This window comes from Mytilus californianus, unplaced genomic scaffold (assembly GCF_021869535.1).
Source record: "Mytilus californianus isolate M0D057914Y unplaced genomic scaffold, xbMytCali1.0.p SCAF_6, whole genome shotgun sequence".
Taxonomy (NCBI): domain Eukaryota; kingdom Metazoa; phylum Mollusca; class Bivalvia; order Mytilida; family Mytilidae; genus Mytilus; species Mytilus californianus.
In genome coordinates, this window is record NW_026262712.1 from 109,844,755 (window position 1) to 109,857,030 (window position 12,276).

At 32.9% G+C, this 12,276-nt stretch overlaps 1 protein-coding gene across 1 annotated transcript in view; it reads left to right on the forward strand.

Annotated features, from left to right (window-relative positions):
* The window catches only part of LOC127704851 (FAD synthase-like), a 44,925-nt gene extending 36,693 nt beyond the window's left edge, over nucleotides 1–8,232 (forward strand). The window contains exons 9-13 of the mRNA XM_052209077.1: nucleotides 1,805–1,885; nucleotides 2,449–2,547; nucleotides 3,655–3,776; nucleotides 6,211–6,352; nucleotides 8,045–8,232. Of these exons, the coding sequence (XP_052065037.1) occupies nucleotides 1,805–1,885; nucleotides 2,449–2,547; nucleotides 3,655–3,776; nucleotides 6,211–6,352; nucleotides 8,045–8,183 (583 nt within the window). The 3' untranslated portion in view covers nucleotides 8,184–8,232. The remainder of the gene's footprint in view (nucleotides 1–1,804; nucleotides 1,886–2,448; nucleotides 2,548–3,654; nucleotides 3,777–6,210; nucleotides 6,353–8,044) is intronic.
* The last annotated feature ends 4,044 nt before the right edge of the window (nucleotides 8,233–12,276 follow it).

The following is a 12,276-nucleotide window of genomic DNA, read 5'->3' on the forward strand; positions in this document are numbered from 1 at the left end:
CGAAAATTGTTGGATGACTGCTTATAGAAATTCCTCTAATTTTGGGTATTAACTTGCTTGAAACTAATACATACAGAGAAGCTTTAAATAATCAGGAAATAAAGATTTACAAATAAGATAACATAGCCAAATTATTCAGTTGACTTTTTATACGACCGCAAAAATTAAAAAATTTTTGGTTGTATCACGTTGTCGTCGTCAGCGTCGTCCGAAGACAGATGGTTTCCGGATAATAACTTTAGTATAAGTAAATAGAAATCAATAAAATGTTAACAGAAGGTTTATAACCATTAAAGGAAGGTTGGGATTGATTTTGGGGGTTATGGTCCCAACTGTTTAGGAATTAGGGGCCAAAAAGGGGCCCAAATAAGCATTTTTGTAGTTATTAGACAATAACTTGTGTTAAAGTGTATGAATCTCTCTGAAATTATACCACAAGTTTCCATACTACAAAGGGATGGTTAGGATTGACTTTGGGGGGTTATGGCTCAAACCAATTGGTAATAAGGGGATAAAAAAGGGGAAAAACAAGGGTTTTTCTGGTTATAGGACAATTGAGACAATTTAAAAGCAGTGTAAGGGAGGTAATCCAAATCAATTAAAAGAACACTGTTTGATTACCTCCCTTTCACTGCTTGTAAATTATGTATTAAGTAATGATGATTGTCTTGAGGTGATTAGCTGTCAATTTATTTTTAGCAGTTACTATTAATTAATATTAATTTTAGCCATGACTATGTATGTCATTTTATATTTTAAAACTTTTATGATGTATTTAAATGGGTAACTATGGTTGCAAACTCCATTAGAAATTTGAATTGAGATACTGACCATATCTTGAGGGAAAGATTTTTTTTGGGGGAATAAGGAAAAGGGGGGAGGTGAAAAAAATTGGAGGGGGGACAATTTTTCTCATTTCAGATTTCTTCAAATATTTTTTTTTGGGGTTTAATATTCAACAGCATAGTGTATTGCACAAAAGCAAAAAACTGGGGTATTTTTTTTTGGGGGGGGGGGGGGGGGGGGGGGGGGAGTGTCAATTCGCAACAGCATAGTGTATTACTCAAAAGCAAAAAATTGAATATAAATTCAAATCATATAACCAATTTGAAGTTCTTTGACTACAGTTATTCTGTGTCAGAAACCTATTATGTGTCAAAAATTTAGTTACAATCCAAATTCAGACCTGTATCAAGCGTGAATATTAATTGTGTCCATTTTAGTCCCAACTTTTCAAGGTTGGACATCTGCTGTCGTATCCAGCTGCACTCAGCGAAGCAATTTATTTATTGGAGTTATTGCCCATGTTGCCCTTGAATGACAATGTTTATACATTTTTGCATTTTAACAAAACTTTAACAGAATGATCCTTATGGTTTTAAGTATAAGGGTTGTGTTTTTTTGTTCCTGCCAATCAACCAAAATGGCTGCAATGGATAAAAATTGAACATAAGTTGAATGCAATAATTGGCAAATATGAATAAGTAAAGTACCATGAATCAACCACTGACCTTACAGGAAAAATACAAATCCTTGTAAATGTAGATCAGAGTCAAACAGACCTCATCATGAGCATGGTTCAAACTCCCAACCTCAGAATTGACATGCTAGTGATAACTCTAGATGAACTTCTTTGACCACTTGACCACCGAGGTCCCTTTATACTAGACTCATCAACAAAACAAATTTTCCTTTTAGAGAGTGCCCCTTGCACATTGATTTGCCAATAATGTATGTTAAAGGAAAATTGTTCATTCCAATTTAGTTGGATACTATTTATTAAGAATTTGTATTATGATTTCAGGTTAGATGATCTCTGTGTAGGATTCAATGGTGGGAAAGATTGTACTGTTTTACTTCATTTGTTTTATTCAGTTGCCAAAAAGTAAGTAAAGTAAGAACTGCTTTACTGAACTTACATAAGCTACTTACCTCATGGTAAATGATTTTGATGACCAAAACAGTCATTAATGGGAATAGAGAAGTCAACACTTATCTGAAGAATCATGTGAAGGACTAATTAATTCCTTTCAAACTTGAGTAAAGTGTACATTCATTAATATTCTTTAAGAATTATGAATGATGTCAAAAAATTGTCTTCAAACAAAGCAGCTGTTGGTTAGAATATAAAGGAGAATTTGTTTTTTCCAAATTAAGAAAAGGCAGGTAAAAACAGAGTTTTTTTTTTTAATTTAAGGTAGTGGTTAATGACAAAACCATCAATTTTGGCTGCCTGCCAATAAGTTGAAAGATAGATTTATATTTTATATCTATATTGAATATTCAGATTAATAGAAGAAAAAATATTTCGCCTTAGAATGTCTTTTGTTGGTCAGTTAAGGCTTAATTTTCATCATATTGAGTAGAATAATTGCAATAAATTTAGTACTTGTTTGTATTTTCTATCACTTTTAAGATAAAAGTTTTAACATTTCATATTATTTCCAGAAAATTTCCAGTTCATAAAGACAAATACAAAGCTCTGTATATCAAGAGTAAATCTGTTTTTCCTGAGGTTGAGAAATTTATACAGATATCTAGAGATAAGTATGTCATTTTCACATTTACAATAATTACCTAGTTTCATTTGGATATTTGCTAGACATTTCATAGAAGAGAGTCCTGTAATGAAGGTCCTCTTTATACATCTGTCTGTGTGCCAAGCATTCTGTGAAATAATTTTTGTGAGCAAAAAGTCTTTTACAATTTTGGTTGGACTTAATTTTTTACTGATATTTTACATATACAGTACTCCTACCTACCTTTTTTAAGACTTCCTTACATTTATTTTATTTAATAGAGTGAAAGGAAACTGATTAACCTTCAATTATTTTGTTTGAAAATAAAAATTACTTTGGTATAATTAGGGCCCCGCCTAGTGGCGGGTCGTCCTATAGTGATCAGTCTGTCTGTCTGTAACAAATTGTGTCCGCTTTATATCTAGAGAACCGTTATAATTTCATACTTTATACTTCACATGTTTATTAACCAACACCAGAGTGTGTTTCATAATGTTTGTACAACTTCCTAGGTCAAAGTTCAAGGTCAAAACTTAATAAAGTGCTTCATATCAGCTTATCCATACAAATTTTTTACCACACATCATTTACAGCGGGGCCCACAGAGATGGCTCCCATCTCAATGATGTCTAGTTAACTTAATTGGCATTGATAAGGAGGGAAATTTTATTTATTTGTGCACATTTATACAATAATTAGTTTTGTGGATAGTGATTTGCATGGTGGGAATTATAGGGTGGGAATTAAAAATAGACTGAGAGATATAATGGCAATATACAAGTTATGCAGTTTAACAATGAACAATTCAACTTGGAGCACTGTATATATATATATATATGTAAATATGTGTAACTTTGATAGACTCTGAATGATTTAGAGCTTGACATAATATATAGACATCTGTCTTTTGTTGAAGACTCTATGTTTTCCCCTATAAGACTTTTAGCAATTTTTGTCGCTTTGTTTCCATCACATTGATGTACGGCTCATATATATCATCATTTATATCTCATTTCATGAATATTGTAACATTATACAAGGTTGATGAATTCAATTTTGTCAATGAGTGTATTTTTCATCAGAGGTTTAAATTTTATCTATGCATTTCCTAACATGTGCTTTTCTTTGATTTTAGTTATGGTTTAGAAATGCTGAATTACCATGGACGAATTAAAGATAGTCTGACAGAATTACAAAAAGGTCATCCGGGTATAAAAGCTGTTATAATGGGAACAAGAAAAACAGATCCATATTCTTGTGAGTATTTTCTGTAAATGAACATAATCAAGCTTGTGGTTTTTAATGAAGAAATTATCATTTGAATGAAGTAAATATTGTGCGGTTACATCAGTTATAAAATATTTGAAAAATGGTAACAATTGGTATAGGTGAGAAAAAAAAAAATAATGTGAATATTAATGAAATGAGATATGGGGTAAATAACTACAAGACATCTAGAGGACAAATTGAAATAACACTTGATATATTTTGTGCATCCAAAGAGCTTTTCTGGATCTACCTTCATTAGGAGCCTTCTAATCCCCAAAATTTGAAAGCGAAGGATGTATTACTAGTAATACTTGAATATGTGAAAAGCTGTTTATGACTTACAGTCTTCAAAAATAGACAGTTCTCCATATAAAATTTTACAGGGGTTATACTTTACCCCTGTGTGTCCACCTGTTCATCCATAACACATTTTTCTACATATCTTTAGGTTGTAGCTTCATGCTATTTGGCACAAAGCTTTATCTGGTTAAGCCATACCATGTGAAACATTTTCAATTCCTTTGATGTTCACATCCTGTTTGCTGAAAAACTAAAATCTTGAGACTTTCGTGCACATTTGTGAAATTTTTTCACATTTTTCTCAACATTTACAAGTGTTATTTCTTTGATATATAAGGCATCAAGCTTCATCTGGTTATGTGGTGTATTGTGGTAAGATTTCAGTCCCTTCCATGATATACTTCCTGTTAGCCAATAAAAGGAGTAATATACATTGTGTGGGAGTACATAACCTGGTCAATCATGGTCTGGATAACATATCACTGCTCTCATTTCTTACAAACCTCTCAACCTAAACAGCAGTTGTTTCTCATTGATTTTACTTTGTAATAATTTTGCTTTATATGTTCACAGTACCATGGCTATAAGCATATAGGCATAATTTTAATATCAAAGCAATCATGCTAATAATTTACAACATTCAGTGGTTTAATCAGTTCAGAAATTCTCTAGCTATTTAAAAGAATGTCTAAAAAAGTATTGCATTATAATAGCATATTAGCAAATTCAGTGATATACTTTATTTAGTGTTATAAGCATTTCAGCATTTGAATAAGTTGTACATTTGATAACTGAACATTTGGTGGAAAGTAGATACTTAAACACCTTAGCTTCTTTTTAGCTCACCTGGCCCGAAGGGTCAAGTGAGCTTTTCTCATCACTTGGCGTCCGTCGTCGTCGTTGTTGTCTGTCGTCGTTAGCTTTTTACAAAAATCTTCTCCTCTGAAACCACTGGGCCAAATTTAACCAAACTTGGCCACAATCATCATTAGGGTATCTAGTTTAAAAAATGTGTCCGATGACCTGCCAACGAACCAAGATGGCCGCCATGGCTAAAAATAGAACATAGGGGTAAAATGTAGATTTTGGCTTATATCTCTGAAACCAAAGCATTTAGAGTAAATCTGACTATGGTAAAACTGATTATCAGGTCAAGATCTATCTGCCCTGAAATTTTGAGACAAATCTGACAACCTGTTGTTGGGTTGCTGCCCCTGAATTGGTAATTTTAAGGAAATTTTGCAGTTTTTGGTTATTATCTTGAATATTATTATAGATAGAGATAAACTGTAAACAGCAATAATGTTCAGCAAAGTAAGATCTACAAATAAGTTATCATGACCAAAATTGTCAGTCGACCCCTTTAGAAGTTATTGCCCTTTATAGTCAATTTTTAACAATTTTTTAGTAAATTTTTGTAATCTTCTACAAAAATCTTATTCTCTGAAACTACTAGGACAAATTTAACCATACTTGGCCATAATCATTATAAGGGTATCTAGTTAAAAAAAATTGTCCAATGACACCGCCTTCCAACCATCATGGCCGACTTGGTTAAAAATAGAACATAGGGGTAAAATGCAGTTTTTGGTTTATATCTCTGAAACTAAAGCATTTAGAGCAAATCTGACAGTGGCAAAAATGTTCATCAGATTTAGATTAATCTGCCCTGAAATTTTCAGACGAATCCGACAACCCGTTGTTGGGTTTCTGCCCCTGAGTTAGTAATTTTACAGAAATTTTGAAGTTTTTTTTTATCATCTTAGATATCATTATAATATCTAATATCTAATACTATCAATTATGATTTTAACCTTATTTTACATGATTTCCAAAGCATCAGTAAATACAGGTGAGCGACACAGGCTCTTGAGAGCCTTTAGTTTTACCATCAGTACAATAATATCATTTTGGTTTAAAAAAAAGAAATGGAATACTTTCATTAATCTTTATGTCTTTATTTCAGGGAAATGATTATTGTTTGTTTAATGTCCAGTGACAAATATTGTATGCATATTCAGGTCAAAAAGAAATATTTTATCGTTTTCTAAGATAAAACCCTCATAATATTAATCCTAATGTATGACTGTGTTTTCAATTATATTTTACATGTTTCTTGAAGGTCATTTAGAATCCTTTTCAATGACAGATGCAGATTGGCCACAGTTTATGAGAGTAAATCCTTTACTTAACTGGTCGTACAAACATATATGGCAGTTCCTTAGATCTCTAAACATTCCTTATTGCAGTTTATATGATAGAGGGTATGTATGAATTGGAAAAGATGTTTACTGTAAATTCAGAAATTCTTGCGTGCATTTATTATTTCCATTTTTGAAGAATTGACAAAAATGTGAGATTTATTGTTGCAATTTCAGGAAAAGTTGATACAAATATATCTATCAGATACAAGAATGCAAGTTCTTATTATTACAAATATATCTATCAGATACAAGAATGCAAGTTCTTATTATTACCATACTCACACAGTCTCATTATTTGCATTTATAAAAATTTCACAATAATTTCTGGATTCACAGTATATTATTTGATGATTACAGAAAAACTAGATAATTAAAGAAAGGGAGATAATTTGAAACTTCATCATTGTCATGAGATAGATCTCTTGTAATAACTTGTATATAATTAACATAAAAGGCTTCCTATCTTTATATATATATATATATATATATATATATATATAATATATTATGTTTGGTTCAGTTTTTGTCTCGCCTTGACGGAGTCAAAAAGTGAGACATAGGTATGCTGTTTTTTGGTGTTGGCGGCTGCTGCGGCGGTGTTGTCAACAATATATTAGTTTGTGATTAGGTCTAGTTTATGGTGAACCACTAGTGGTATGTCAAAGATATTTGGTATGCAGTTGTTTTATCATTGACACATCTCAGTTCCATGGATATTATTATTTGGCCCTGCCCCCTCAGTCATGGTCTATTGACTTTGAAACTTTTGCTTAGTTTACATGTCTCAGTTTATGGGGAACTACTTGTGGTAGGCCAATGATAATTGGTATGCAGTTGTATAAGTATTAGCACATCTCATTTCCATGGAGAATATTTGGTCCTTACCACTCAGTCATGGTCTATTGACTTTGAAACTTTTGTTTAGTTTACATGTATTAGTTTGTGATTAGGTGAGTTTATGGTTAACTACTAGTGGTATGTCAATGATATTTTGTATGCAGTTGTATAAGCATTGGCATATCTCATTTCCATGGAGATTATTGGGCCCTGTCCCCTCAGTCATGGCCTATTGATTTTGAAACTTTTGCTTAGTTTACATGTATTAGTCTGTTATTAGATTACAGATGAACCACTCATAATAAGTCAACGATATTTGGTATGCAGTTGTTCAAGTACATGTATTAGAACATCTCATTTCCATAGAGAATATTTGGTCCTTACCCCTCAGTCATGGTCTATTGACTTTGAAACTTTTGCTTAGTTTACATGTATTAGTTTGTTATTAGATCAGTTACAGATGAACAACTCATGATAAGTCAATGATATTTGGTATGCGAATGTATAGGCATTTGTAAGTCTCTTTTCCATGGAGATTATATAACCCCACCCCCTAATTATGGTTCATTGACTTTGAAATTTTTACATAGTTTACAAGTTAATGTTTGTGTTTAGGTGTGTTTAAAGGGAACGACTTATGATAAGTCAGTGGTATTTGATATGCAGTTGTATTAGCATTGGCACACATCACATTTCCATGGAGATTGTTTTATAGCCATGCACCTTAACTTGAGAACTGTTCAACTGATTTATTTTAATTTTTTGATTGAATTTTCTTTGTTTAGGATGTTTTTAACCAATCACATGGTTTTGCTGTATGCTTTTGAAAATATTACCCCAGAATGCATCAGATTTATAAACAGCGAATAGCCAATAAATAGTGGTAAATAAGTATTTTTCTGTATGTTTTTTCAGCTATACGTCATTAGGCAGTATGAACAATACACATCCAAACCCACATCTACAATACATAGACGATAGAGGGATTCTGTCTTATCATCCTGCACATACCTTAGTGAATGAGAATAGTGAAAGACATGGAAGAAATACTTGATATATTGTTAATCGATACTCACAATTTTAATAAATTATTTATAACAAGACATTTTTTTGCCTTGAAATTTTTTGCCTCAACTGTTTACCAGGAGCAAATGATTATGAGGTGCTTTTATCCTTAAGAACTGGAAACTTCTTATTTGTATTTTGTGTTTGCCTAAAACAATTTCATGCACATAACTCAGAAACCATAAGTTCATCAAAATTTTTAGGCAGATATAGATATAAGAAGATGTGGTATGAGTGCCAATGAGACAACTCTCCATCCAAGTCAAAATTTAAAAAAGTAAACCATTATAGGTCAAAGTACAGTCTTCAACAGGGAGCCTTGGCTCACACCGAACAGTAAGCTATAAAGGGCCCCAAAAATTACTAGTGTAAAACCATTCAAACGGGAAAACCAACGGTCTAATCTATATAAAAAACGAGAAACGAGAAACACTTATGAACCACATCAACAAATGACAACTACTGAACATCAGATTCCTGATTTAGGACAGGTGCAAACAAATGCAGCGGGTTTAAACGTTTTAATGGTACCAAACCTTCACCCTTTTTCTGAAACAATAGTGTAACATCACAACATAGAAAGACACACTATAAAATATCAACTGAAATAGCTTAACTCAATCAAAGGATATATTAACACCAATGAACATACAATGAACAAATAAATTTGACCTTTGATACAATGCAAATACAAAATAAATAAACTAAGGAAAGAATAATAAAAGTAACATGTTATATTGGTATGAAATGTTATACAATTTAAGAAAAACAATATGCTCGAACAAAAATATCAAGCCTATTAAAAGAATTACCATGTCACAAAAAGCAACAATATAAAGTTTGAATGACAAATTTTTAAAATTCAAACTCTAACATAATTTATAATCTATTGATAAGGTAGGATGTTTTGCTTTACTAAAAGTTTTATTAGAAAGAAGTCATTTTTTTGTGCATGAGCACAGACTTTACAACAGTGACCAATGTAAACCACTGAATTTACACTTCTGACTTGGGACAGGTACATACAGAATGCAACTAAGTGGGGTTTTCCTGTGTTATTCCACTATTTGTCATATTGGAAGCAACTCTGCATTACCTTGATTTGAAATTTGGCATAACATTGCTTTGGTATAAGTTTTGATGCATTTTAATGTCTTGCACTTGCCTGTTTTCTTTATATTTTTGACTGGGTGGTAAGAGCCTGCCTAAATTCCTTCTGCAAAAATATGTCAATTAGAATGTACCCTTTTCTATACTAGACTGAAATTGCCACCTCTTAATTCAAGTCTGTAGAAATATGCGACACAATAATGAAGCACAATATTCTGACAAAACAGGCCTTGCGGTCATAAAAATTTGAGCACGATTATAGTACTCAGACTTAAATCAACCAATCAAAATACTGGATTTCGTGTTTCGAGTACAAATTTTGTACTCCGAGAACTGAGTAAAGTTTTATGACCGAGACCCCTTGGCTCTCGGTCATAAAACTTAACTCAGTCCTCGGAGTACTAAATTTGTACTCGTAACATCAATTTCAGTATTTTGATTGGTTGATTTAAGAGTCTGAATACGATTATCGTGCTCGAAATCTTTATGACCGTAAGCCCAGTACTCACTCCTAGTTTGCTGCATGCTTTGCAGTGAGTCAACCACAGAGGCACTTCCTGAAGATTTTAACACATGTGTTTGTTTGTTGAATCTAAAGGTCAGTGGCGGATCCAGAGGGGGGCGTAGAGGGCGTACGCCCCCCCCCCCCCCTTTGCTTGCACTTTTTTTTTTTTTTTTTTTTGTAAAATGATTAATCAGACTAGACTTCGTAAACTTTGCCATTTCCCGTGTATTTAATTTTTATGCGACAATTCTTTACTTATAAAGATATTTTTCGCTCGTATTTAGTGTAATATATTATTGATTATGTCAAAGTCATGTGATTCTCTACGGTGGAGCTGACCAGTTCGTCGAAAAAAACGTCACTCAGTCATTTTGAAATTCAAATCACAGTAACACATTGCTTAGGCTGAGGATGACAAGCACGACGCCTTCAAAGCGACAAAGTATTGAGCAAGAACGTATTGAATTCTATTTCACAATTCCACCCAACAGAAAGTAATACTCTATTACACTCTCATGAAAAAAGTTCCACAGCAATATTATTTACCTACGAAAACATGTTTAACCCCACACGCCCCAGCCCATTAATAACATTGCTGAATAGTGATCCCCAGTCAGTAAGCTATAGATATAGATTTAAAGTCTAAGGTAAGGACCATTTGATCTGAGGGGGCAATCTCAGATTTTTAAGAGAAAAATTCTGACCCTGATTTTTGCCTTAAACAAAAATTCTGGCCGTATCTGGATTGAAAACAATAATCTTGTCCACTTTTTTGCTATTAGAAAAAATATTTTCAACAGAATTATTTAGCATTAAATGAACATGATGAATAAAAAATGGGCGTAATTTTTTTTTTGGGGGGGTTGCATGTGAATCCCATATCTGACCGGAATGTCTGTTTCGCCGAACTGATATACTGAATACTTTTTCAAGGCCCGACTGCAACCTGTCTGCTGGGTGTGGCCTATATGTCTCCATGTGTCGACCGTCATTCACAACTTCATTGTCATTTCCGACTAATTCGTAGCCTTTGGTTGATTTGGAACCCCTCACTTCCCTTGTTGGGTAAAACATTTCAACCAAACATTTGGATGAAAATTGCTTGTTTGTCTTTCTTTGTGTCGGTCGTATTGTAAATTTCATTGAATAGCTGTATATCTTGTTTACAACAAGAAATCTGTGAGGTTATGCTAACTAACCATACAACAAACGATTATTTTCCATGTCCATTTTTTACTGACAAATCCCACATCAAATATATTAATTAGTACATAGCTTTGGATCCATCCAATCATAATAGACAATTGGTGGAGAGAATACGGCACCAAAAATGTCCAACCCCTACACTTTAACTATAAAATGCATTTTACACTTATTTTATGTTTTTTAGCCAAAAAAAGGTCCAAAATATTTTTTCGCCTCGCTTCGCTCGGCGAAGTTTATTACTACGCCCCCCCTTTCCAAAATCCTGGATCCACCCCTGAAGGTGGTAGGTATTTGAAAGCTTATAATGCAAACAATGTTGACATTACACTCTTGATACCAATTCTCAAGACTAACCTCAGTTTTGATTCATAACTAATTGAACCTAAAGGATGGAGTATTTGAAAGCCCATTGCTTAAGAAGGGGCCTCAGTGGCCGAGTGGTCTAAGTAGTTCATCTACTGTATCACTAGCCTGTCAACACTGAGGTTGTGAGGTTGAACCCCCTCAGAGTCTGGTGCGTTCAACTTCAATTTTAATTGGCTAGAATGTCAGTTTTCCGGTGATTTTCTCCATGCGCTCTAGCTTCCTCCTCAAAATTAAACTGACTGCCAAGAAATAGCATATAGTGCAGAAAGTGGCATTAAACACCAACAATCAATCAATCTTAATAAGCAATGAGATTAGTATTTTTGGACTGTCCCATGGATTTCTGTTTCTTACTTTCCTACCAATTTTATTTGTTTGGTATCATATATTGTGGATTCATTTATTTTCGTGGGTACCAATTTTTCCTGGATAATTGAGTTGGTGGTTTTACCAAAATTTGCATATTTTACCTCTAGAAAATGTGTCCTTAGATGTACAGTTTAATTTGTGGTTCATTTATATCTATGAATACTGCGAAAATTGGTATCCCCTGAATAATACTAGACATTCAAATAGAAAATAGTGTGTTTGGTGTAAATTTTTGGAGTTTTCCAATGTTACTCTAAAAAAGAAGCATTCTTAATGTTATCATATCATATCATATCATGTATCATATACTTATAGTGTTTTTAGTTTTCTAAACATATACTGAGGAAGGTTTGGGTGATGAAATTTTATAAAGTGCAATTTTCCAATTTTCATCAATTTTAGTTGTAAAAACGTGAGGTTTATTAAACAAAGGGGCATAACTCAGACTTAATTGGTTTTGTTTTATATACTGTGGTTGTTGTGCTATTTGCAACTGATAAATATCAGAAAAAAAATAAACAAAAAA